Here is a 24,119-nt window from a genome sequence, read left to right on the forward strand (position 1 = left end):
ATTCATTGGACAATAGACTTGGTTGGCGAAGACCTGTTGAGGCAAGTGAAATCAAATTCGCTGACATGGCCAATGATAGTACCGCTTGATTGGCACTTGTGCCAGTGGAACGTTAAAAGCACCATCCAAGTGTGATCATTACCAGGGCTGCTGATTGGCTCCCTTGCCAGTGGCACGTAAAAAGCACCTTTCAAGTGTGATCGTTGCCAGCATTGCCTTACTGGCACATGTGCCAGTGGCATGTGGTAAACAACATTCGAGTGTGGTCGTTGCCAGTGCCACCGAACTGGCTCCCGTGCAAGTGGCACATAAAAAACACCTTTTGAGTGTAGTCATTGCCAGCACCACCTGACTGACCCTCATGCCGATGGCACGTAAAAGCACCCACTACACTTTCAGAGTGGTTGGCGTTAGGAAGGGCATCCAGCTGTAGAAACTTTGCCAGATCAGATTGGTGCCTGGTGCAGCCTTCTGGCTCGCCAGTCCTCAGTGAAACTCTCCAACCCATGCCAGCATGGAAAGCAGACGTTAAACGACAACGATGATGATATATGTATATATATATATATATATATATATATATATATATATATATATATATATCATTAATAAGCAACATATGTCACAGAGTGATTCAAGGGTTGAATTTCATGTGTTGCCAATGCAAAAATCTCTCAGCACTTGAGTCCCTCTGTAACTTCTACTGATAATCAATATATATACATACATATATATATATATATATATATATTATATACACATACACACACACTTGTATTTTGAGTTAGGTTTTCCTGTTTATACCATCAAACACACACTATCGTTTAACTTGTTTTGGGAAAATGCCTCAGAATGCACTATAAACAGCTCCTGTGCTTCTTCTTGTCGGCTACCACCTGTTATTCCCATCTTCCTGAGTAATCCTATGGGATGGTTATAAATGTAGAACTCCTTACAGCTTAGGATGAATTTAGAATTTATTAATGTATTGTGATATATGTTTCTGCATCTGACATGCTCATTTGTGAGGACATTTTCATATTCATAGCATATTATTAAAGATTATTTATAATATTTAATAATGCATATTCATCCTAAGCTATAAGGAGTTCCATGTGTGTGTGTGTGTGTGTGTATCTAATAGAGGCTTTAAACACCTCTAACTTATACCTGTATATATATATATATATATATATATACACACACACACATATATGACGACCTCACACCCCAGGTCTTACTGTCATACTCAAATTCGGTATGCGACACCCTAGTTGTATACATAAGACAACATAATATAGTCATATGCAATACATATTGCCCACCGGATGCTCCAAACCACATAGGCAAATTTGAAGATTGCCTCACTAGAATTAAAGAAATCCTCATGAAACTGGAACACCATGTGACCATATTTCTTATGGGTGATTTCAACTTCCCCAACGTCAAATGGCCCGAAGGTCTCATACTCTCAGGAATGACTTATCGCAAGCAAGCACAGGTGGAATGCCTGCTCAACCTCACCAATGCCCTATTCATGGAGCAAACTGTTCTCAGACCAACTAGAGCGAATAACATTCTAGATCTCTGCTTCACGAACAATACGGACATCATTCATGATGTGAAAGTGACGCTGACATTAGTTTCGGATCACAACATAATAAAGCTGTCTATGTTTGGGCCAAAAGAAACCAGAGACATACAGCCTAAAGGAAGCACCCAAAATCTCTCCAATCTGAACTTCCACAAAGCGGACTGGAAATCGATTCAGAAAGAGATCCTCAGAGAGGATTGGCCAAAATGTCTCTCCACACCAGACATTGACATGAAACTAGAATGTTTCATGTCTACTGTGCAAGCCACAAGCCAGAAATATGTCTCAGAGCACAAGGCTAAAACAAATAGGAACAAGATTCCAAGGGAGAGGAAGATCCTCATGAGACGATGGACAAAAGTTGCAAATCGACTCAACCAGCATCCCAAGAATGGCCAAAGGTCCCGCCTAAAAACGACACTGATGGAGATCGAAAAAAGGCTGCAACAATTCTATGTGAAGGAGAGAGCAGACAAAGAAGCCTGGGTTATAAAAAACATTAAGTCAAACCCAAAGGCCTTCTTTCATTACGCAAAGGAAACAGCCTCAGTACGCTGCAAGATTGAACCCCTCTTCGAAAAGGATGGCTCCCTCACAGACAGTCCAACTAGGATCAGTGAGGTACTGAATGAGCAATTCAAAAGTGTCTTCACCACTCCATTGGAGCACAGACAAGTGAACAAACCAGTGGACTTCTTTGCTACCTCCCCTATAACCAGTGAGGCAGTTACGATGGAATACATCAACATTAGCGAAGATGTACTACTAGCTATACATGAAGTGGACACAAACTCAACTGCTGGCCCTGATGGTTTCCCAGCAATCCTCCTTAAATTGTGTAAGCATGCCCTGGCAAAACCCCTCCAGATCCTCTTCCAGAGCTTTCTCGCAAACGGAAGACTGCCAAGCAAGCTGAAGGAGGGAATAATATGCCCAATCCATAAAGGGGGAAGCAGAGCAGATGCCAAAAACTATAGGCCTATCTCTCTGACTTCACACATCAGCAAAGTCATGGAAAGGATAATCAGAGGAAAACTAATCGCATTCCTTGAAGAAAATAAATTGCTGAGTGATACCCAACATGGCTTTCGACCAGGTAGGAGCTGCCTGACCCAGCTCTTACAACATTACGACTGGGTGTTGAGGCAGTTACTCAACAACTCAAATGTGGACGTAATATACCTTGATTTTGCAAAAGCTTTTGACAAAGTGGATCATGGTGTGATATGCCACAAACTGCATGATCTTGGCATAGCTGGAAAACTTGGAGAGTGGTTACATGACTTTCTGAAAGATAGAAGTCAGGCAGTAGTGGCTAATGGAGCCACCTCTATGAAAACACAAATAATGAGCGGTGTTCCACAGGGCACTGTCTTGGGACCATTGCTTTTTATAGTCGCTCTTTCAGATATGCCTTCAAGTGCCCGGATAGCCACTCTTGCAAGCTACGCAGACGATACAAAAGTCTCGCAGAAAATACAGAACTCCAGTGATGTTGCACACCTGCAGCAGGAATTGGACTCAGTTTACAGATGGGCTGAGGACAATAATATGCAGTTTAATGCTGAAAAATTCCAAGCCCTGCGCTACCAACGTCCAAAACTGAATATGAAACTTACAGAGTACACTGGTCCACAAGGAATTTCAATCCCAGAGCCTAAATCAGTGAGAGACCTGGGTATCGACATGAGTGATGATACCTCTTTCCAAGTGCACATTACCAGAATGGCAACAAAGTGCAGACGATTGGCTGGATGGATCCTGAGAACATTCAGAACTAGAGATAAGGAAACCATGATGATCCTCTGGAGGACATTCGTCCTCAGCCGCCTGGATTACTGCTCACAGCTGTGGTCACCCACCAGTCTGAAATTAACAGCAGACCTTGAAGCAATCCAGAGGAGATTCACAAAGAAGATTGTCTCTTTGCAACTGCTCAGCTACTGGGAAAGGCTGAAACAGCTAAGACTCTACTCCCTGGAGAGAAGGCGGGAGAGGTATGCGGTAATATACATCTGGAAGATCCTGGAAGGAATTGTGCCAAATTTTGGCATTGAAAGCTACACCAATGCCAGAACGGGACGACACTGCATAGTGCCAAAGATCCCAGCAATGTCATCGCACTTCAGGACCAGTTACTGCAACAGCTTGGGATTCAGGGGCCCACAGCTTTTTAATATTCTCCCAAAGAGCCTGAGGAATCTGCACAAAGTAGATGTAGGAGTTTTTAAATCAAAGCTGGATTTCTTCCTATCGAGAGTCCCAGATGAACCTACCTCGCAGCAGGAGGTGCAAATGAGGGTTGTTAAATCAAACTCCATTCTTCACCAAGTGCCACATATTGTAAGAGGCTCCCTGTAATAACAGTGTAGCAACATGGTGGTGCATCAGCATGGCCGCAGCTCTAAGCTAAAACTTAAAAAAAAAAATTTTTTAATATATATATATATATATATATATATATATATATATATATATATATATATACCCATATACATGTGTGTGTGTGTGTGTGTGTGTGTGTGTGTGTGTGTGTAAGCCATCTAAGAGTCCATAAGTCAAAAAAAAAGGCACCTGTATATCTTGTCAGTAGAATGGGTATATTAGTCGAAGTGTACAGTATTATATATATAAGGAGCAGTTACCATATTTCATTCCATAACGGCTACCTCTGAAGAGAGCAGGGTTACATAATCGGACTGTTACCTAACACCCTTTTGAACCCCTAGTGCGAAACTGATTAGTAAGATCAGCCATGATCAATTAATACACATATACATCATCATCATCATCATCTTTTAATGTCCGCTTTCCATGCTGGCATGGGTTGGACAGTATAACTGAGAACTGGCAAGCCAGGAGGCTGCGCCAGGCTCCAGTCTGTTCTGGCAAGGTTTCTGCAGCTGGATGCCTTTCCTAACGCCAACCATTCCAAGAGTGCAGTGGGTGCTTTTTATGTACCACTGGCAACAACCATGCTCAAATGATGCCTTTTACATGCCACTGGTACAATATATATATATATATATATATATATATATATATAGAGAGAGAGAGAGAGAGAGAGAGAGAGAGAGAGAGAGAGAGAGAGAGAGAGACAGACAGACAGACAGACAACAAAGATTTCATGCATCTAACCTACAAATTCCTTAGTTTTTTTTATTACAATGATAATAATGATTCTTTCAGATTTTGGAACAAGGCCAGCAATTGTTTTAGAGGAGGGGAGTTAGTCAATTACATTTGACTCCAGTGCTCAACTTGTATTTATTTTATTGATCCCAAAAGGGTGGCAGGCAGAATTTGAACTCTGAACATAAAGAGTTGACTGTAGTAAAGTTTGAATCTTTGACTTTGCAATGTCTTGAGTAGGTTAACTTATTAACTACAGGTGAAAGAAAATCGTTTGAAACGAGAAAATGATATGAATCGAAGAAGACAAGAGCAGCAGATGAAAAAAGAAGCTCACTTGAAAGCTTACCAAAGAATTATGAAGGTAAGTAGGACATATTAGTTTCTTGTATGTGTGTGTTTGCGTGTGTATTTGTTTGTATATGTGTATGTGTATGTCTGTGTGTGTATATATATATATATATATGTCAGTTTATGTGCATTAAGAAACTTTCGTTGCTATGATATTTCAGGAAGAGAGATTAAAAGCAATAAAGCACCAACAAGAAGAGCGAGAGATTCAAAAACAGATGGCAGCTATACGAAGACAGATGTTCGCAGAGAAAAAGGAACAGAAAGGAAAGAAACAAGAGTTTGTATTTTTAATACATTTTATATGTTCTTAATTATAAGGTTCAGGCATGGCTGTGTGGTTTAGAGGTTTGTGTCCCAAACACATGTTTTTGATTTCAGTCCCAGCACATAACACCTTGGTTCATGTATCCGCTACTATAGCTCCAGAATGACCACAGCCTTGTGAGTGGATTTGATTGATAGAAACTGAAAGAAGCTCACTGTGTGTGTGTGTGTTAGTGTCTCCTTGTCTTTGCATCACACAATAGTTGTAAATAAGTTTCACTGTCATACAAGCAGTATCCTTTGTTTCCAGTCTTCCATGAAAACACAGCTGGTCAAGGGAAAATATTACCTTACTTGGAAAACAGGTGGGAGCTGGTGACAGGAAGGGCATCCAGCTGTAGAAAGTCTTCTTCAAAGAATTCCATCTTACCCATGCAAGCATAGAAAAGTGGATGTTAAAACAACAATGATGATGACGATGATGATGATAATGATTTTTTTTTTTTTTTTTGGCCCAAAGTAAATAACTACTTCTCTTAGGGTTTAGCTCTGTCAAATCCTGCAAGCTCATTGCGCTACACCTGATCCTGGTTTCTGTAGCATATAACTGGGCAAATGTACAATATGGTCCCCCTTTCATGTTGGAACACCATTCCATCACAGACTTAACTCTCAGCTGATGCCTGTACTTGTTTTCAGTTGAGTGAACTGAAGCCATAAGCATCACATGGCTCCATACTGTGCCGGTTTTCTCTCTTACATCCTACATCTGACTCCCCTTTTCTCTCTGATGATTTGCATTCACCCATTCATGCACACTAACATTGCACATCTAGCAGAGCATGCTTGCTTCATTTATTTTGATTATTCATAAATCCTCTGCATTCAATACCTACATCTTGCTATCATTTCAGCATCACACTTCATATCCAAACATTATACAATCTACCATTTACTCTGAGAGAGAAACTCTTTGTTACCAACAGAAGGAACTGTCCCCAGAACCCTTTTCCAATCTGTTCTTACTCCAGTTACAATACTGCCCTTACTAATAAGATTATTCAGCTAACAAAAGTTGTTCAGCCATTCTGAGCAAGTCTTTCTAGCATGCGAAGGGATCTATTTCATGTGTACTCTTCCTGCTGTTTGCTATCATGCATCCACTGCATACAAACCCTACTTTCTCTGTCAGCCTGCCTGTGATACACTATGTTTCTTGTGTATTTGTTGTTTACATTAAGTATATTGTATGGAATTTCTCTCTGTTCCTTCTCTGTGAATCTGTGAATAAATTTTAAGTAACCATTTCAAAAATTTTAAACTCTCAATAATATTTGAAATGAGTGATGTAAACTTGCATTGCAGTATAAGCATTGTTTTGTATGCATTGCTGTGGACACATTACTGTATGTACATTGCTGTGTATACATTGTTGTGTAAACATTGCTGTGTATATGTACAGGAGTGTGCTGTTGAGTTGAAAGCATGTTCTACTGATTATGTAAACGAAGCAGTAAGATATTTATTGAAGGAAACATTCAAAAGAGCAGTTTACTGTTGCCATCTCCAGGATGATATGAAGTCTAAAGAATGTTCCCAGACCTGGTTCAAATTCAAGCTTGAGGCAATGTAGCATTAAGTGGCCTGCTTAAAAATACTATGGAATATCTTTAAAAGATTTGAACTCAAAACATATGAGCTGGCAGCTCAATACTATTATCATCTCTGCATACAACATAGAAGCTTTATTTTAAATGCTGTGAAGATGGTTCACATCAAAGTGTGTATAACCTGTGTGACCATTTTTAGTAAGCTCATATACTTTCTATATGAAACCAAAGTTCTTAATGTGTGTAATGTTAGGACTCTTCTAAATGTATTATTTAGTACATTACATGAATGCCTCCAAATCCATTCTTTCTCTTCTTCTGATCCAAGAGACCTTAACTCTAATCCCTAACTATCCACTTTCTCCCAGACAAATCCAACTTACCAATGATCATCCTCAGCAACCAGCAACTGAAATAACTCCACATAAGAATTTCTCCAGCATTGAACAATGCACCTCAATGGCTAAGACAGAACAACAAATGGCCAAGTATGAAGCTTTGAAAGTCAGACAGAAAGCTAACAACATACAGGTATGACAGCTTTAATGCTAAATGATACAAAAGTAATCTGAAAGTGATGTAGGGATGAGAATAGCTTACTGTAATTAATTTCTATATTCTGAACTCAAATCCTTCAGAGATCTTAATTTTTTTTTTTCCTCTGAAGTTAGTGGAACAAATATATTTCTTATAGAGCATTATTGCTAGCATGGAAAGCTGTTATAATACAATGTTGATGATGATCTCTCTCTCTCTCTCTCCTCTCTCACTCTCTCTCTCTCCTCTCTCTCTCTCTCTCCTTCATCTCTCTCTCTCTCTCTCTCCTCCTCTCTCTCTCTCTCTCTCTCTCCTCTCTCTCTCATCTCTCTCTCTCTCTCTCTCTCTCTCTCTCTCTCTCATCTCTCTCACTCTCTCACACTCACACACACACACAGTTGCTGGGAACTTAGTATGCATGAACATTGGAGCCTCATTCAGGTTTTGTATAGCCATCTACCATTCTTTTGGTTTACTTTTTGGCCCAGATTGAAGCTTTTCCCATTGGAGAAAAACCAAAGCTAGGCATTCTAGCCTCTGAGTGATTTAACTTGTTTAGCAAGCACTTTGCATGGATAAAATGATTCTCTCTTGTCACATCTGACATAAACTGGCCCCTCCACATCACATACGACTTGTACTGGATATCCTCATGCACAACTCTTCTGATGGTGCATTCTGAAACTTTGAAGTCCTCTGCAATGGCCTAGATTGACTTTCTGGAGATTTTTATCAAGTTTTTCTTGGAATTTTTGTACAAAGTTATGTGTTCTGATTGTATTAGGACTCTATATGTATTTTGCATTTAGCTGCTGATGTTGGATATCTGACAGCAGCTCCCTGCTCCTTTCAAGCTTTGACAACAAAGGACTGGGTAACTTTGAGTAAGCAGGCTATCTCTGTATTACTATGCTGTGCTTTTAAGGTGATGATTACAGTGCACCTTTTCATTTGCTGAGTCAACCTGATTTCTGATATTATTTATATTAAAAAAATAAGTTAGGAGAAAGTTAGAGCTCTTGAAAGAGGTATACTCGAAAAACTGATGCGCTCTCTATATTACATGTGTAGGTGTATGTGTGTGTGTATGCGCACGATATGTGCTTTGTGGCTGTGTAGTTAAGAAAAACTTGGGCGGCTGTGGCGGAGGAGGAGGAGGAGGATATATATATATATATATGTATTCATATATTTCAGATTTTACAACGTCATTTTATGGCTTGGACAAGTGTCATATTACAGAAAAGGGTGAGATATGGAAAGGTTTCTGCTCTGGCTGACTGGAAGTTATTGCTACGTCATTGGAATGCATGGAAATCCTTGTCAATGCAGAATAAAATGGAGAAAGAATTGCAAGTTCACCAACAGAACATGAGAGAATGTCAAAGGTGTGGTTTTTATAGTTACACTCAGAGAGGAATGTTGAGTTTATTTAACATACAGTCTCAAAAGAGAAATTTTTCTCCCAAACAATATCCCACAGCATGTGCTGTTCCACATTTGAATGTAGAAGAATGTGTTATAAAGACTATTAATTACATCTTGGGAGCCTTTTCGAGAAATTGAGAGAAACTATTTCTTGGGAATATTCTATGCTTAATGCTACCTGCCACATTTGAAGGCTATCTTTGCTGTTAACCTGCCTGTCGTCCTACTGCATCTCTTGTGTGACCGTTTTTTACAATTGTTTACATATACACGCTCTATATGGAGCACAACCATTTCCCAGATAACATCAGTGTCCTGTCTTCTTTTCTACTTTCATGACTCATTTCTCAGTTTACTTCAAAATCCTTCAGTTCCAACTTTTGCTTCCATGTCTGTAGTTTTACTCCAAATCTTACATAGATTCTTTTATAAGAACAAAGTTGTCAGCATACAGAAGTCCCCATGAACAACCAGTCTTAAACTTCTCTGTTATGACTTAAAAGTATATAATGAACAGGCATGGCTGTCTGCTTCCCAGCCACATGGTTTCAGGTTCAGTTCCACTTCATGGTACCTTGGGCAAGTGTCTTTTATTATAGCTCCAAACTGACCAAAGCTTAGGGAGTGGATTCTGTGAATGGAAACTGAAAGAAACCGATTGTTTATATGTGTGTGTGTGTTACTGTCTCTTTGCCTTGACATATGATAGCTGTATGCAAGTGTTATGGGCAAAAATATGCAGTATCTTTAATTTCCAATCTTATGAGACATCTCTGGTTATGGGGAAATATTACCTAACTTGATTGAAGATAGGTGAGGGTTGGTGACAGGAAGAGCATCTGGCTGCAGAAAACCTGCATCAACAAATTACATCTGATCCATGCTAGTGTAGTAAAGTGGACATTAAAACTCTGCTGATGATAATGGGAGGGCTGAAGTATGAGCCCTGAGAGATCCCTACCTGCTTGCTAAATTCATTTCTGTACTCATTGTTTACTCTCACTTCAATGACTGTCCTTTGTATATAGTTTTCATTTCCCTCACTAGCCACTCATCTACTCCTAACTTCCTTAGTGCCCACCAGATGACAGAGTGAGGTATTCTGTCAAAAGCTTTCTTTAAATCTATAAATGCTAGATATAGAAGCCTACATCCAGATAAGTATTTCTTTTGCAGTTGTCTCACTAGGAAGATTGGCATTGATGCTACGTCTTCCTAGCACTAGGCCAAACTCCATTTTCTCTTGGCTAATCCCGTTATGAATCAATTTTGGAATAACTTATTTAACTTCCAGGATCTAGTTCAACAATTTGATGTATCAATGGTTTCCTCTCTTTGTACATCTCCTTTACGTTTGTAACAGTTTACAATAATGCTGCTATACCAGCCATTGAGTATGATGCCTTCTTGTATCACCTAATTAAGTATTTTAGTGACTAATCTATATTCTATTTTGCCAGATATTTTAGGCATCTCCAGCAACTATTTCTAAAGCACCAGCTGTTTCCACAGTCTTCATATCCTTAATTGCCTTATCTGTCATATTGCTTCCAACTTCTATGACCAGTTTCTCTGTTGGATCTACTTGAAAGCCACCCTCCCTCTTCCATGTAATTTCCATGGCATCACCACATCATCTTCCTCATTTAGCATCTGTTTTCCATACTGGCATGAGTTAGACAGTTTGACTTGTAAGTCAGAGAGCTATACCAGGTTCCAGTCTGATTTGGCTTGGTTTCTACCACTGGATGCCCTTCCTAATGCCAACCACTCCAAGAGTGTAGAAGATACCTTTTACATGTCACTGGCATAGATCCCTTTTATATGTCACTGGCACTGCCCACGACTATAATTTCACTTGGCTTGATGTGTCTTCTCAATTACAGCAAATTGCCAAAGGTCTTGATCACTTGTTATTGTCTTCGTGAAACTCAACATCCGAAGATCATGTTTCATCACCTCAATACTTCCATATCACTTTTTTTTTTATTGTCATTGAGTGCAAAGGTGCTGTTATCATTCTATATATACTTCTTGATAACATCTCAATTCTCTCTAGTACACTTGTCTCACTATTCTGAACAGTACATATCTCTGATCTCCCACCAAAGAACATGTGCAAATGTCTTTCTTTCTGCCTCTCCTTTTGCCAAGTATACCTGATATATATAGCTTCTCTTGTAGCCATTTGATACTTTTCTTTGCCAGCTCTTTCTTCTAGTCTATCCAGACCTGACTCTTATTTTTCATAGCTCTGTCTACAACATTATTCCATCACCAAGCAGGCAGGTGGATGGATGAATAGAGGGATATAATAAAACCCATACAAATAATTATTTTGAATGAGAATATAAATATGATTTATACAGTTATATATTTAAGAGATGAGGAATTATGTACATTATTTACATCTGACGGATATTTGTCCTCATCTTGTTTGTTAACACAACGTTTTGACTGATATACCCTCCAGCCTTCATCAGGTGTCTTGGGGAAATTTTGATCCTGGGTTCTCATTCCTAAGGTATTTTTCGATGTTATTATTATTATTATTCAGGTCACTGCCTGGAATTGAAAAATGCCTTAGGAATGAGAACCCAGATTCGAAATTTTTCCAAGACACCTGATGAAGGCTGAAGGGTATATCAGCCAAAACATTGTGTTAACAACAAACAAGATGAGGAAAAATATCCATCAAATGTAAATAATGTAAATGTGATTTGTTTAAAGAATTTTTTTTTAATGTAATGTAGAGGGTGCATCAGTTTTTCGAGGACACCGCTTTCAAGAGCTCTAACTTTCTTCTAATCTGTTTTTTTTTACTTTACTTTTCAGATAAGTAATATCAGACATCAGGTTGACTCAGTACATGAAAAGGCACACTGTAATTGTCACCTTAAAAGCGCAGCATAGCTTGCTTCCTGAAAGTTTTCCAATCAGTCATTGTCAAAGTTTGAAAAGAGCTGGAGGCTGCTGATATGGATCCAACATCAGCAGCTAAATGTAAAATGCTTGCAGAGGGGCTTAAAACCATCAGAGCACATAACTTTGTACAAAAATTCCAAGAAAAACTTGATAAAAATCCCCAGAAATTCAATCCAGGCCATTGCAAAGGACCTCAAGATTTCAGAATGCACCATCAGAAGAGTTGTGTATGAGGAAATCCAGTACAAGTCGTATGTGATGTGGAGAAGTCAGTTTATGTCAGTTGTGACAAGAGAGAATCATTTGATCCATGCAAAGTGCTTGCTATACAAGTTAAAACACTAAGAAGCAGGAGTGCTTCAATCATGGCCAAAAGGTAAACTGAAAGAATGACAGATAGTTATGCAAAGACCTAAATGAGGTTCCTATGGTCACGCATACTAAATTCCCAGAAAGTGTGATGGTTCTGAGAGTCATCAGCAATGGGGGAGATGTCATACCTTCTCATTCTTTTTCACAGGACTTGAGAGTCACTGCTGCTGTTCACAGAGAGGTGTTAGGGAAAATTGTGAGACCCTGGATAGACAGAGTATGCAACAGAAGACCATATGTCTTCCAACAAGACTCTTTGCTGTCTCATAAGGCTAGGACAACCCAAACATGAATACATACCAATCTTCATGAACATGTCCTCTCAGGCATAGCTCACCAGAACTCAATCCACTGGGCATAGTCATGGGAAGATCAATCAACACCCCCATAACACCATACAAGCTCTCAAGTTCACCATAACCAGCATTATGTCCAAAATTGATAAATATCGTCTGATTCAAGCCTGCCTGTGCTTTCTACCCCATATTGAACCAGCCATTGATGCTAACGATAGATTCATTGAATAGGTGTAACAAAAGGTTTCTCAAGATTATTTGTATCAATTTTTTTTCATACACACAGCTTTCCTTTGATGAGTTATGCATCTTTTCCTAAATTCACAAAAATAACCTAAAGAAATTGATTCAGCGTATATATTGTTTATCTACTTTTTTTTTTTTTTTTTTTTTTTTGTTCAGAAAAGACAAAATGGCAGGTGAGCACTACATCACACAGTTGATGAAGAAGTGCTTCTGGACGTGGCAACTATACCTTCACAGAGAAAAAGAATGCCAGCGTTTAAAACTCTCACAGAAAGAAACCAAAGACAAAATGGAGAAACTCTTAACTGCTGCTGCTTCAGGAAAAATAAATGTGGCTAATTCTTTGAGCAATTCTGAGACCAAATCTAAAAATTTAACCAAGGTAAACCTTACAAGCAATGACTTCACTAGCACATTTGCACATTATATATATGTGTGTATGTATGTGTGTTTTTGTGTATGTGTATATATCATTATCATTGTTTAATGTTACTGTTCTATGCTGGCATGAGTTGGACAATTTTACAGGATCTGATGGGCCCAAGGAATGCATGGTTCTTCATTGTCCACTTTAGCATGATTTCTACAGCTGGTTTGCCTTTCCTACCATATGGTTTGCATTTCCAACCACTTTACAGTGTGTACTAGGTACTTTTTTCATGCCACTAGTATTAGTAAGGTTGCCATGCAGCTTGCTTGGAAGACTGAACCTTTAGGGAGAAACTTTATGCTAGATGAAGAGTAAAGAGATGTAGAGTATGAGAGAAAAAGGGCAGGAGCAGAACACTTTTCTTGTTGTAGAAGAACTACATGATCACTCACATTTTGGAAGAGAGGATAGGAGTGATTGGATGGAGATGGAAAGGGATAGAAAATAGAAGTGATGAGGAGTCATGGTAGACCTTCAAGTTACAAGATGAGCAGAAATGAGTGGGACAGAGGGACCAGGAAAGATGCATGGTAGTGTAGAGCTGCAGAATAGTAATGGTAATGGAGTATACAGAAGGATAAACAAGAGATAACATGATGGATGTGGGTAGGTTGCAGGAGTGGATGGGGAAAAGAGAGGCATGTATAGTTTATGAAAAGAGTGAAATATATGGAGGGGGAGATAATTTGGTAGCACAATGGCAGGGGGTTACCAATTAAAGTGTGGATGTAGAGAACAATGGTGGATAACAAACGAAATACTAATTTTTCTAAGCACTTTTTCTTTCATTTTTCCCTTGGGTGAATTTGGTCAATGGAAACTGAAAGAAACCTGCTATACATGTGAATATATATGTGTGTGTGAGATGGAAGATATGTAAAATAAGAAATCCCTTACCTGAAAAACATTTAAGGGTTAGTGAAAGGAAAAGCATCTAGCTGTGAAAACAATGCCTCAGTGTTTGTCTAACTCGTGCTAGCATGAGAAAATGGATATAAGACAAATAATATATAGCAATCAGATGGAAAAAAGTGAAGATTATATTTTTACATAACTTTATTCAATGTTATAAACATTTGGAATTCCTAGAGGAAATTTTTCTTCATTATGTAATGGTTCCCTGTCTCATGTTCTCATGGACAAGCATATTCCTATGCATGATGACATCTTGACTGTAAATCAGTCAAAGAAGGTAAAGTCCCACTCTCACAAATATGTTTGATGGAAGCCCTGAGAATCTATCTCAATAACTTTGTCTGAGGAGAATAGTCGAGAGCTAATTGTTCGATTAATTAAGTAATACAAACCATTGTATAGTAAGGAAACAAATCCTCTTGTGATTTAAATCATTTGTAACATTGAATTATATGTAAAAACATAATCTTCATTTTTCTGGCTGATTGCTGTCATACTCTGCAAATAATGTACCAACCAATCAATTGGTGAATGACCTTGGATTTACAGTTTGGATCACCTGGTGTATCTAACCTATATTCCTATATTCATCACTAGACACTCTGTTAGCCAGGTATTTTTGCATAGACTGCTGACTGAGGTATTCACCTGGATTTCTTCAGCCCCTATTTTCCTTGGGACAACCTGCTGAGAGCCACCGACCAGATCTGTAGTTGGTGCAAACTCCCCTCTCGACTCAAAGTAACATGGTGGTGGAACAATGTGGTTGACAGGGCTATTAGACAAAAGAAACAGGCTTAGAAAGACTGGAAGAATGGAGGCAGCTGGGAATTGTGTCAAATTGCCAGAAGGGAAGCTAGGAGACAGGTTTACTTAGCCAGAGGGGAAGCAGATAAGAAAAAAATTGCCAATGTTCTGTGCTGTGAGGACCAAAGACTTGAATATTTCGTGTTGCAAGACAGTGTGTGAGAGAGAATCGTGATGTCGTAGGAGAGAAATGTGTCCGCATGGATGATGGTTCACTTGCACTAAACGAGGCTGCTTAATAAAGAGAATGAATGGGAGGAAGAGAGTCTGCCACATGTCGACCCAACAGAGGGACAAGCTATCCTAATTGACAGTACCTCGGTAGATAAAGCAATCAAAAGTATGAAGACAGGGAAAGCCCCTGGCCCATCAGGAATCACTGCAGAAATGCTCAAAATATCTGGCAGTGTCGGCTATAGCCTAGTCACCCGTATTACGAACCAGGTGATACACGAAGTAGCACCATAGTCAACTGCTACAAAGGTAAAGGTGACACTTTAGACACAAGCAATTACAGAGGTATCAAGTTGTTGGACCAGGTAATGAAAGTCACTGAGAGGGTCATAGCCCAACTAATTAGGGAGAGAGTCAGTTTAGATGAGATGCAGTTTGGGTTCGTGCCTGGGAAAAGCACCACTGATGCTATATTTCTGGTAAGACAGCTTCAGGAGAAATACCTAGCCAAAGATAAACCTCTGTACCTGGCTTTCGTTGACATGGATAAAGCCTTTGACAGGGTCCCCTGCTCCCTTATCTGGTGGTCAATGAGGAAACTAGGGATACATGAGATGTTAGTGAGAGCTGTGCAAGCCATGTACAGAGACGCTGTCAGTAAGGTGAGGGTTGGCAACAAGTACAGTGAAGAATTCCGGGTTGAGGTAGGGGTCCACAAAGGTTCAGTCCTCAGCCCCCTCCTATTTATCATTGTCCTCCACGCAATAACACAGGAATTCAAGACGGGATGCCCCTGGGAGCTCCTCTATGTTGATGACCTTGCCCTTATTGCTGAGTTACTATCAGAACTAGAGGTGTGGAAGCAAGGACTACAATCGAAGGGCCTTAGAGTGAACCTAGCTAAAACCAAAGTCCTAATAAGTAGGCAGGTAGATAAAACACAAACCCTTTCAGGTAGATGGCCCTGCTCAATCTGTAGAAACTCCATAAGATGTACCCAGTGTAAGCTATGGACACATAAGAGGTGCAGCAATATCAAAGGAAGGCTAACTAGGAAGATAGTTTTTGTATATGGCAGATGCTCAGGAGCAATAAACACTGAAAATGTGCAGAAAACAACCTTTGCCACACTCCAGGAAGAAAAACTAGAAGTAGTTGATAGCTTCCACGACTTAGGTGACCAAGTTTGTAGCGGGGGAGCTCTTACCTCTGCTGGTGACAAAGGGCTTCCCACTCAGAGTGAGAAGACTAGGCAAGCCAAGTGAGAGCATAATCTGTGGCCTCTGCCAGAAGTGTAGCCAGCTCACTCATTCATATCTTTACTTCATTGGACACTAAACTCTGCTTGCGAAAACCTGTTGAGGCAAGTGAATTTGAAATCGAAATCGAACCAACTTCGACGACTGGCACCCATGCCAACCTCTCCTTCATTTGACACTAAATTGTGCTTGCGAAGATCTGTTGCGGCAAATGAAATCGAAATTGTAATTGAACCATATTCGATGACTGGCACCTGTGCCAGTGGAGCACTAACAGCACTGTCCGAGCGTGATCATTGCCAGAGCAGCTGTCTGGCTTTCATGCTAGTGGCCCGTATATAGCACCATTTGAGCATGATCATTACTAGCGTCGCCTTACTGGCACTTGTGCCGTGGCACGTTAGAAAATCATTCGAGCAAGGTCGAGCGAGGTCCTTGTCAGTGCCGCTGGACTGGCTCCTGTGCAGGTGACACCTAAAAAGCACCATTTTGAGCGTGGCCGTTGCTAGTACCGTGTGACTGGCCCTCGTGCCGGCGGCACGTAAAGGCACCCACTAGACTCTCGGAGTGGTTGGCATTAGGAAGGGCATCCAGCTGTAGAAACTGCCAGATCAAATTGGAGCCTGGTGCAGCCATCTGGTTCACCAGTCCTCAGTCAAATCGTCCAACCCATGCTAGCATGGAAAGCAGACGTTAAACAAAAATGATGATGATGATGATATATATCTCATTTTTAGAAAAAACATAAATCCAGAAAAGAAGCACACTCTAAGAAGTAGAGTAGTTTATATTTTTTCCTGGTAAAGGCCAGTTTATGGGGTTACCCTGGATTTCCCGTCCATAAAAGGTTTAGCTTTCTTGCGTATTGTCAGATCTCAAGACCTGTTGGCCTGTCAACAGATCTTGGGGTTTGACGATACACCACAAAGTTAAACCCTTTATGGATGGGAAACTCAGGGTAACCCCATAAACCAGCCTTCACCAGGAATATATATATATGTATGTATGTATGTATATGTGCAGGGTTCATAAGGTATTTGAGGACATACCTTTTTGGGGTCATTGCTGTATTTTTTGCTAACTCTGTATAATCTTTGTTTCAGAAAATGATAAAGGCAGACCCTCAGCTTACTCAAGAAATGAAGGGGCATGCTGTTATTGTGGTTATAAAGGCTGAGCATAGCCATTTAGAAATATCTCGATTTTTAAATGTTGCCAAATCTTTCGCCTACAAAGTTTGTAAGGAGCTAGAGACTTAAGATGGAAACGTATCACCACCTGTTTCAAAGCATAAAAAGCATTCTAAATGATCTGAAATCATCAGAATACCTGAATTTATTCAGCAAATTCAACTGACCATTGATTACAATCGCAGAAAGTCCATGAGGTCAATTGCAAAAGATCTCCATGTGTCAGAAGGAACAGTCAGAAATGTTGTCCATGAAGACATCAGATATAAATTTTATATGATGAGGAAAGGTCAATTTGTCCTAAAAAGCAAAATAAAATCACTACATCAGATCTAAAAGGCTCTTAAACAAACTGAAAAATCCAGCTGCTGAAGATTTGATTTGGTTTTTCTCAAACGAGAAAAACTTCAACCAAGATCAAAAAGTTAACAGAAGAAATGACTGATGGTTATGTGCAGACCCTTTTGAAGTTCCAAGTGTTATGCATACAAAATTTCCTGCAACTGTCATGGTTTTAGTGGTTGTCAGCTATGAAGGACAGATGATGCCTCCTTACTTCTTTCCACAAAGCCTTAGCGTTAACTCTGCCGCCTACATTGTGGTCCTGGAAATAATTGTTAAGCCCTGGATAGACAGTGTAAGCAAGGAAGGCCATATGTGTTTCAGTAAAACTGCACTATTGCACATGGCTCTAGTAACACTGGAATAGATGGCTGAAAATTTTCATGTTCACGTAACCCCTAACATTTGGCCTCCTAATCCCCCAGATCTCAATCCACTGGACTATTATATGTGGAGCGTTGTTGGGAGAGAGATCAATTAACACACACCAAAGATTCTATGAAAGCTGCCATAGTCAGAGTAATGTCCAAAATGAACCAGGACCACTTGATTTGAGTATGTAGAGGATTTAGATTTCATACAGAAGCAGCCGTTGAAGGTGAAGGTGGCTTTATTGAATAACATTATAGAAAAAAAGGTTTATTTTTATCCTCATAGCATTTTTTGATAAATAAAGTTATTATCTCTTATTATATATCTGTTTTTTTGTAAACATAAATCTGTCCTCAAATATCTTATGCACCTTGTATATACATGAGTGGGTGGACAAATGAAAAGAAAAGGCACTCAACACATTTAGTAGGAGTTACATATATTATTTAAAGCAGTTTGATTCAACACCATGCTACTTAAAGTTTTGTGGGCCTCTAACAAGCCTGGACATTAAACGATGATGAGGATATATATATATATATATATAAATTCAGAAGAGTGGTACAACAAGGCACCGATATTTACTGGATATTTTGCTGGAAATTAATACATTTGTATTGAAATATTTTTCATTGATATATATATATATATATATATATATATATATATATATATATATATATATATATATATATGTATATATATATGATGGGCATCTTTCAGTTTCCATCTACTACATCACTCACAAGGCTTTGGTTGGTCAGGATCTGTAGTAGAAGTTACTTGCCCAAAGTTCCAAGTAATGGGACTAAACTTGAAACCATGTGGTTGTAAAATGAACTTTTTGGTGAAGCTGCCATGTCGCATCTATTATTATATATTATGCTGTAGAAAAATCTTTATGTTTGGAGAGAGAGAGAGAGAGAGAGTGAGAATTAGCCTTTGACTTTTACCGTCTGGAGAGTTTTTTTTAAGCTTGATATTTAAACGCTATTATTAATATATATATATAGCTGTATCTACTTTGAGTTCCACCATTAGAAATGATTTAATAAACCACCTGTTATATATGAAATTCTTTATCCCTTCATAGAAGAAGCCAGACATTGAGAAATGCATTAAACAAGTGAAAATTTCAAGTGTTCCATGCCATTCTGATGGTAGTATTATTGAGTGCTCGCAATTGTCAAGTGTACCATGGAAAGCTTCCAGAAAGCTGCTGGACATGGAAACTCCTCAATTTTCTCAGCTTGTTGCAGGAACAAATCCTGAAACCTATTCTTCAGATCAGAAACAGTTAAGTGCATTTTTAATTACTGCTGGCTATTGTACAACTACTACTGCTGCTGCTACAACTGCTGCTACTGGTTATTTTGAAACTGCCACCTCTGCTGCTGCTACCACTGCTATTGCTGCTGCTCCTGTTGCTACTACTACTGCTGCTATTACAATTGCTGCTACTACTACTGTTCCTACTATTGCTGCTGTTGATGCTATTCGTCCTGCTTCTACTGCTGCTACTACTACTACTACTACTACTACTACTACTACTACTACTGCTACTGCTACTGCAACTAGTGTTTCTGAAACTAATGCAATCCAGCCCTCTCTTCAGTCTCAATCCCTTCAATCTACTGAAACTACAGTTACTCCAATTACCGTTAACACTGTTGGTTCTTGTTCCTCTATTAATCAACAAATTCACAATACTTCTTCTGGCACTTATTCATTATCTTTAATGAGTCGTCAGCAAATCTTTTGCCGCTGTTGTAGCTTGTGTATGTGGGCGTTCATGATGTCGTTGTTGTTGCTGTCAGTGCTTGTTATTGTTGCTGTCATTATTATTGCCATTGTCCTTTAGCACACCAGCACCACGTGGTTGATTCAGCAGACCTTTGATGATGATGATGTGACGATAAGGATGATGTTGTTGTGAGACAGTTATTGTTATGGTAAAGGGTTATTAAAGTACTGAGCTCAAATAGCAGTATTTTTATGATATTTACTTGTTCTTTTATATTCTACTTTCATATAACATCAAGGTTATCTATATATATAAAAATGAGAATGTGTGTCTGTCTGTCTGTGTGTGTGTGTGTTTCCCTAAAACTCGAGAACTACACAACCAATTTCATTCAAATTTTACACATGTCTTACTTAGGGTTCCGGTTGTGTTTTAGTCAAAAAAATTTTTTAACTTCTTGCAGAGTTCGAGCCCACGGCAACATAATATCTCCTCCACTATTTAAGTATTACGTGTCAAAAGTGAAACAAAAACACTCATGTCAAATACTTTCACTTTAAAAATGAAACTATTCCACTAACTGAAACAATCACATTTCAATACTGTAATGACAGATACTTTCACTTTAATGGTATGTGTATATATATATATATATATACAGAGAGAGAGAGAGAGAGATGTATATGTATACATATACATGTATATGTACACGTATATGGATAGATATATATATAGATATAGATCTATATGCATACATGTATATGTATACATGTGTGTAGATGTATATATATAGGTGTACATCTAATATGTACACATATATAAATGCATACAGATATCTATACATATATACACCCATACACACACATATATATGCACACAAACACACACATTAGTAATTTGTTTTCTTATCCAAAACTACGTCAAAAGTATTGAATGGATCTTTAAGAAATTTGGAAATTATATTCTATGCATAATGGCCATAACCCCCATGAAAATTCATATATTTTTGATGTTGATGAAATTTTAACCATACAGATTACACACAAATAAAGTAATATTTCTAAAAATTTTTCTTCTTAGAAGTTACAAAGACCCCTTCATGGGGACTTCACACCCACAATTTAGTCATTTTTCCTAAGCAAAGACGAATACAGTTGTACCATTGGTAGCTATAGGGTCACCCGAGCATAACAGATGAGCATTATTTGTAATTCAACGGTACAACAGTGTAAGACTATCCTTTCAGATATACTTACATTGTGATTTCTGCAATGTGGTGCATAAATTGTCAAGTAAATGAGACTCATCTTTGCCTCCACTGATTCACTTGCAAAGTGATGAGTAAAATTATTTCGTTGCAGACCTCCTTTGAGTCTTTTTATTACCACTGCGACACATATAGTCCCCAGTTGGTAACATTGATTTCAAGGCCTTCCCAGATGAGTGACTGGTTGTTCTAAGACGTTTATTGATTGTAAATATTTTCTGCCCAGTTACCTATCGGTAGAGTGGTCATTTGCAAACTCCAGAGGCGACACTTTCATTTCCCTTTGCTCCAAACGTCACACATTGTTGTTTCTATTGAGTCATGCCCTTCCAATTGCTATAGATCCATAATGCATCTTAAAGCTGTACCTGTCACCTGTATGGTGAGGAATCCTACATTGGGGAGTAGTAACGACGACTAGGCTACGGTAGCTGACTGATTATCGTGATCATTTGTCTTTTGCTTTCCTGTAGTTTTGCTCTCTTTTACAAACCCAGTGAACATACATATATTTCCTATTTTAAAGAAATTCAAACAATACATATTACACACAAGTTAAAAAAATTCCCAACAATTAAACTTCTCTGGTTGACATTAATACACCCATCACCAATAGGGGCCTTAACTCCCACAATTTTCAGCTCCATGAGCTCCATTTTTCAGGAGCAAAATTCTTTTAAGGTCCACATAGTGTCTTAGGCCAAAAAATTTTTTAACTTCCTGCATAGTTCGAGCCCACAGCAATATCTTATCTCCTCCACTATTTCAGTATTATGTGTCAAAAATGAAACAATAACATCACTCTACTGTAATGTCAGATACTTTCACTCTAACACTGAAACTATTCCACTATTTCAGTATTACCTGTCAAAAGTGAAACAATAACATGTCGCTACTGTAATTTCAAATATTTTCACTTTAATATTTTCAATTTCATACTGAAACTATTAAAGTGAGACTATACTCTCACATATATACAGGCATACTATAAGACCCAAGTAAAAACATTCCCAACAATTCAACTTCTCTGGTTGACATTAACACCCCCACCCCCAATAGGGGCCTTCATTCCCACATTTTAGAGCTCCATGAGCTCCATTTTGCAGAAGCAAAATCTTTTTTACAGGTTCCAGAAGACTGAAATTTTGGAATATGCACATAAAGATCAATAGTATGGGATACATGTCTCATGATTAGAATTTTTTTAGGGTGTGTAAAGAGGGAAAGAACCCTCATGTGCAATTTTGATGAAATTCGAATCGTATGTATTCCAGTTCCTTACAGAAAATATAACAGAAAAGTCTCATTTTTCAATTGCATGTAACACGGGCAACGCCGGGTATCTCTGCTAGTTGCTAATAAAATTATTATCGTTGCTATAGAGGTGATGCTTTCACTCATCGTACCACTATCTATCCTACAAAACATTAGATTATACCAATGCAGAATTCAGTATCCCACTGAGTTGGACTTTACCATTCATTCTTTAAGAATCAATTATTACTAATGAAGGACTGAGGTTAGTATACATTCACAATCCAAAAATGCCTGGCCTTGTACTTACCTAAATTAGATAACTGTTGTAAGTCTTCTTGCTTGCATTTGCTGCACTACCAAGCACAACTCTGTGTGCGTTGGCTATGTACAGTATGTTGAACTGATACTTCTATGTGTTATGCATTTTTTAAAGTCCTGGGATTGTTCTTTTTTTTTTCATCATTCCCAAGCCAACTATTATGTTAGGGATCATTTTTGTTTTCAGGCCTTTCATTCAGGTTATCTCTATTTCCAGATCTTTATTCTTTAATAATTTCTCCATTTCTTTGAGACAGGCATTATCATCTGTTAGGATTGATACTTCAGTGTTCCTTGGTGATCCTTGACAACAATATCTCATCAGTTAACCTTGATCACACTGTCTGTATGTATTTGTATGTCCCAAAGAATGGTCACTTTGTTATTCTCAGAGACCTTTTCAGGTGCATGCTTATCACCTTGATCACATTGACCAACCAGACTGCCCATGTCTCTCTGGATCATGCTTTCCTCATCCACATAGCTCAAACATTTGTCATATTTCATTAACCCACCATTTTGGAAGCCTTCTGAGTAGCCTCTTCTACTCACACAGATACCACTTGACAACTGTATGAGTTCACTGATTGTTGGTGAATCAAGCAATGTGTTCAATCCATCTCACCTTCTGCTTTCTGTGTTTGGTGAAGATGTCTCTCATGCCAGATTTCTCTCTTCTTTGCTCTAGATGTGCTCTTTTAGTGAAACTCCCAGCATCAATCTTGCCATAACTCTTTGAGCAGTTATTTACCTCTGCTCCTTTCTCTTCATCATGGCCCAGGCTTCACTTCCATGCAAAATAGCAGGTTAAACTGTGCAGTTGAAGAAGTTGGCACAAGTGGTCCTATCCAGCTTTCATTTGAGCACATCTTTAATGGAGTTGAACACTTTCCATCTAGCTCTTATTCTCTGCGAGATCTCTTTCACCATGTCTCGGTGCATACTCACCTCTTATCCAAGGTAGATGTATTCCTCCACTTCTCTATTTTATTATCTCGCAATCACTATTTGGCCTATTGCTGAATATTTGAACCACATAAATTTGGTTTTATGCGGTTTATTTCAAGGCCTACTTCTAAGCTTCTGATGTCCAGCTCTGTCAGCATTATCTGCAGCTGATCAGTGGTCTCAGTGATGAGCACAATGTCATCGGTGAAATGAAGGTGAGTCAATGGCTTGCTGTTAATGATCAAACCACCTCACCAGTTGATGTCTGTGATGATCTGATTGAGACACAAGGGGAAGAGTTTCAGAGAGATGGTGTCTCGTTGTTTGATACTCTTCTC

At 38.8% G+C, this 24,119-nt stretch overlaps 1 protein-coding gene across 1 annotated transcript in view; it reads left to right on the plus strand.

The window, feature by feature from the left end:
- The window catches only part of LOC106884299 (uncharacterized), a 77,872-nt gene that overhangs the window by 27,131 nt on the left and 26,622 nt on the right, over positions 1-24,119 (plus strand). Inside the window, exons 6-13 of the mRNA XM_089353094.1 lie at positions 4,986-5,090; positions 5,239-5,357; positions 7,323-7,485; positions 8,689-8,879; positions 12,915-13,140; positions 19,341-20,107; positions 23,733-23,793; positions 23,928-23,996. Of these exons, the coding sequence (XP_089209220.1) occupies positions 4,986-5,090; positions 5,239-5,357; positions 7,323-7,485; positions 8,689-8,879; positions 12,915-13,140; positions 19,341-20,107; positions 23,733-23,793; positions 23,928-23,996 (1,701 nt within the window). The remainder of the gene's footprint in view (positions 1-4,985; positions 5,091-5,238; positions 5,358-7,322; positions 7,486-8,688; positions 8,880-12,914; positions 13,141-19,340; positions 20,108-23,732; positions 23,794-23,927; positions 23,997-24,119) is intronic.

The sequence above is a fragment of the Octopus bimaculoides genome, chromosome 5, assembly GCF_046866305.1.
Source record: "Octopus bimaculoides isolate indiv1 chromosome 5, ASM4686630v1, whole genome shotgun sequence".
In the NCBI taxonomy this organism is placed as follows: Eukaryota; Metazoa; Mollusca; class Cephalopoda; order Octopoda; family Octopodidae; genus Octopus; species Octopus bimaculoides.